The 1,216-nt window shown below is 61.6% G+C and overlaps 1 protein-coding gene across 1 annotated transcript in view; it reads right to left on the reverse strand.

Annotated features, from left to right (window-relative positions):
* Positions 1 to 1,213, reverse strand: part of SP2 (Sp2 transcription factor) — a gene marked incomplete at both ends in the record, with an annotated part of 1,889 nt that extends 676 nt beyond the window's left edge. The window contains 2 exons of the mRNA XM_008944923.1: positions 34 to 570; positions 1,174 to 1,213. Coding sequence (XP_008943171.1) covers positions 34 to 570; positions 1,174 to 1,213 — 577 coding nt within the window. The remainder of the gene's footprint in view (positions 1 to 33; positions 571 to 1,173) is intronic.
* Positions 1,214 to 1,216: the final 3 nt, after the last annotated feature.

Here is a 1,216-nt window from a genome sequence, read left to right on the forward strand (position 1 = left end):
CACCAGGTTTGTGACAGGCAGTGTGAGAGTCACGTTGCCACCCCCGGCCAGCTTGACCACGTTGCCTGTGGCTTGGGCTGGAGAAGCTCCACCCTTCTGAACCGGAGCTGGTTTGATGGGCACGGGTTTGTGAGAGGAAGAGGAAGGGGTGAGGATGGCTTGATTCGTGCCCGGAATAATCTGGATCTGGTTGGTGGTGAGGTTGGGTTGGACCTGGATGGTCTGTCCCCCCCCGGTCTGGAGCTGGGGCACCGCCTGGTACTGGATGTTGGCGGAGGAGCGGGTGCCCTTGTTGATCACCGTGGGGTTCTGGATGGCAAAAAACAGCTGCCCCCCGGGGTAGGAGGTGCCCACCTGAGAGCCCTGGATCTGGAAGAGGTTCCCTTTCGAGGACAGGATCCCCAAGCTGTTCTTCCCGGCGCCCAGGGGGAGAGGAGCGGGTTTGATGGGGACGAGCTTGCGAGGCGTGGGCTGAGGAGGGGCAGGAGGAGTCACGGCGGCTTCCACGGCAGGGGGACCAATTTTGCTACATGTGGCTGCGAGGAGGGCGAGGGGAGAGGGTTGGGAGTCCTGGGGAGCAAGGGAAGGAGAGGGGAGAGTCAGAGACAGGGGCCTGAGCTGGACACCCCGACGCCGACCTGACCGAGGGAAGCGTGGACGCTATCGAAAGCAATCCAGTCCACGCTAATGAGACAGCCCTCATTAGGGGAACTGCTTAATTACTCATAGCACATGGGCTTTGGCTAGCCCTCATCATGCTGCTTTAAGCCGTGAGGACTTTTAGCTGTGTGCCCAGGCTCTTAGAGCCTCTGCAAAGCTGCAAACACCCGGCACGTCCGCTGGTATTGACACCCCTTACACCCACCCTGGAGCAACACTGGGGGATGTAATTCCAAGACCACCTCGTGCTATCAACCATCAGTGTGACCCGAGAGGGAAACCCAGCACAGGGAGGAGAAACAACACCCCAGAGAGCTGGCGTCAGGGCTGGGAATGAGCCCAGAGTGCAGCTCCCCAGCCTGGCCCTCCTCCTGAGGAGGCAACGCCAGCTACGGGGGCAGGAGGGGCTGAAGGATGCAGCATTTGCCACCCCTGCACCCCAGAACACGTCCCTGCACCCCAGGACACGTCCCTGCACCCCAGCACTGGGCCTGGTGGTGCCCCAGGACTCACCTGGGCAGTGGAGGCAGCTGGCTGCAGGTATTCACTGGGGCTG

This window comes from Merops nubicus, unplaced genomic scaffold (genome assembly GCF_000691845.1).
Source record: "Merops nubicus isolate BGI_N331 unplaced genomic scaffold, ASM69184v1 scaffold31337, whole genome shotgun sequence".
In the NCBI taxonomy this organism is placed as follows: Eukaryota; Metazoa; Chordata; class Aves; order Coraciiformes; family Meropidae; genus Merops; species Merops nubicus.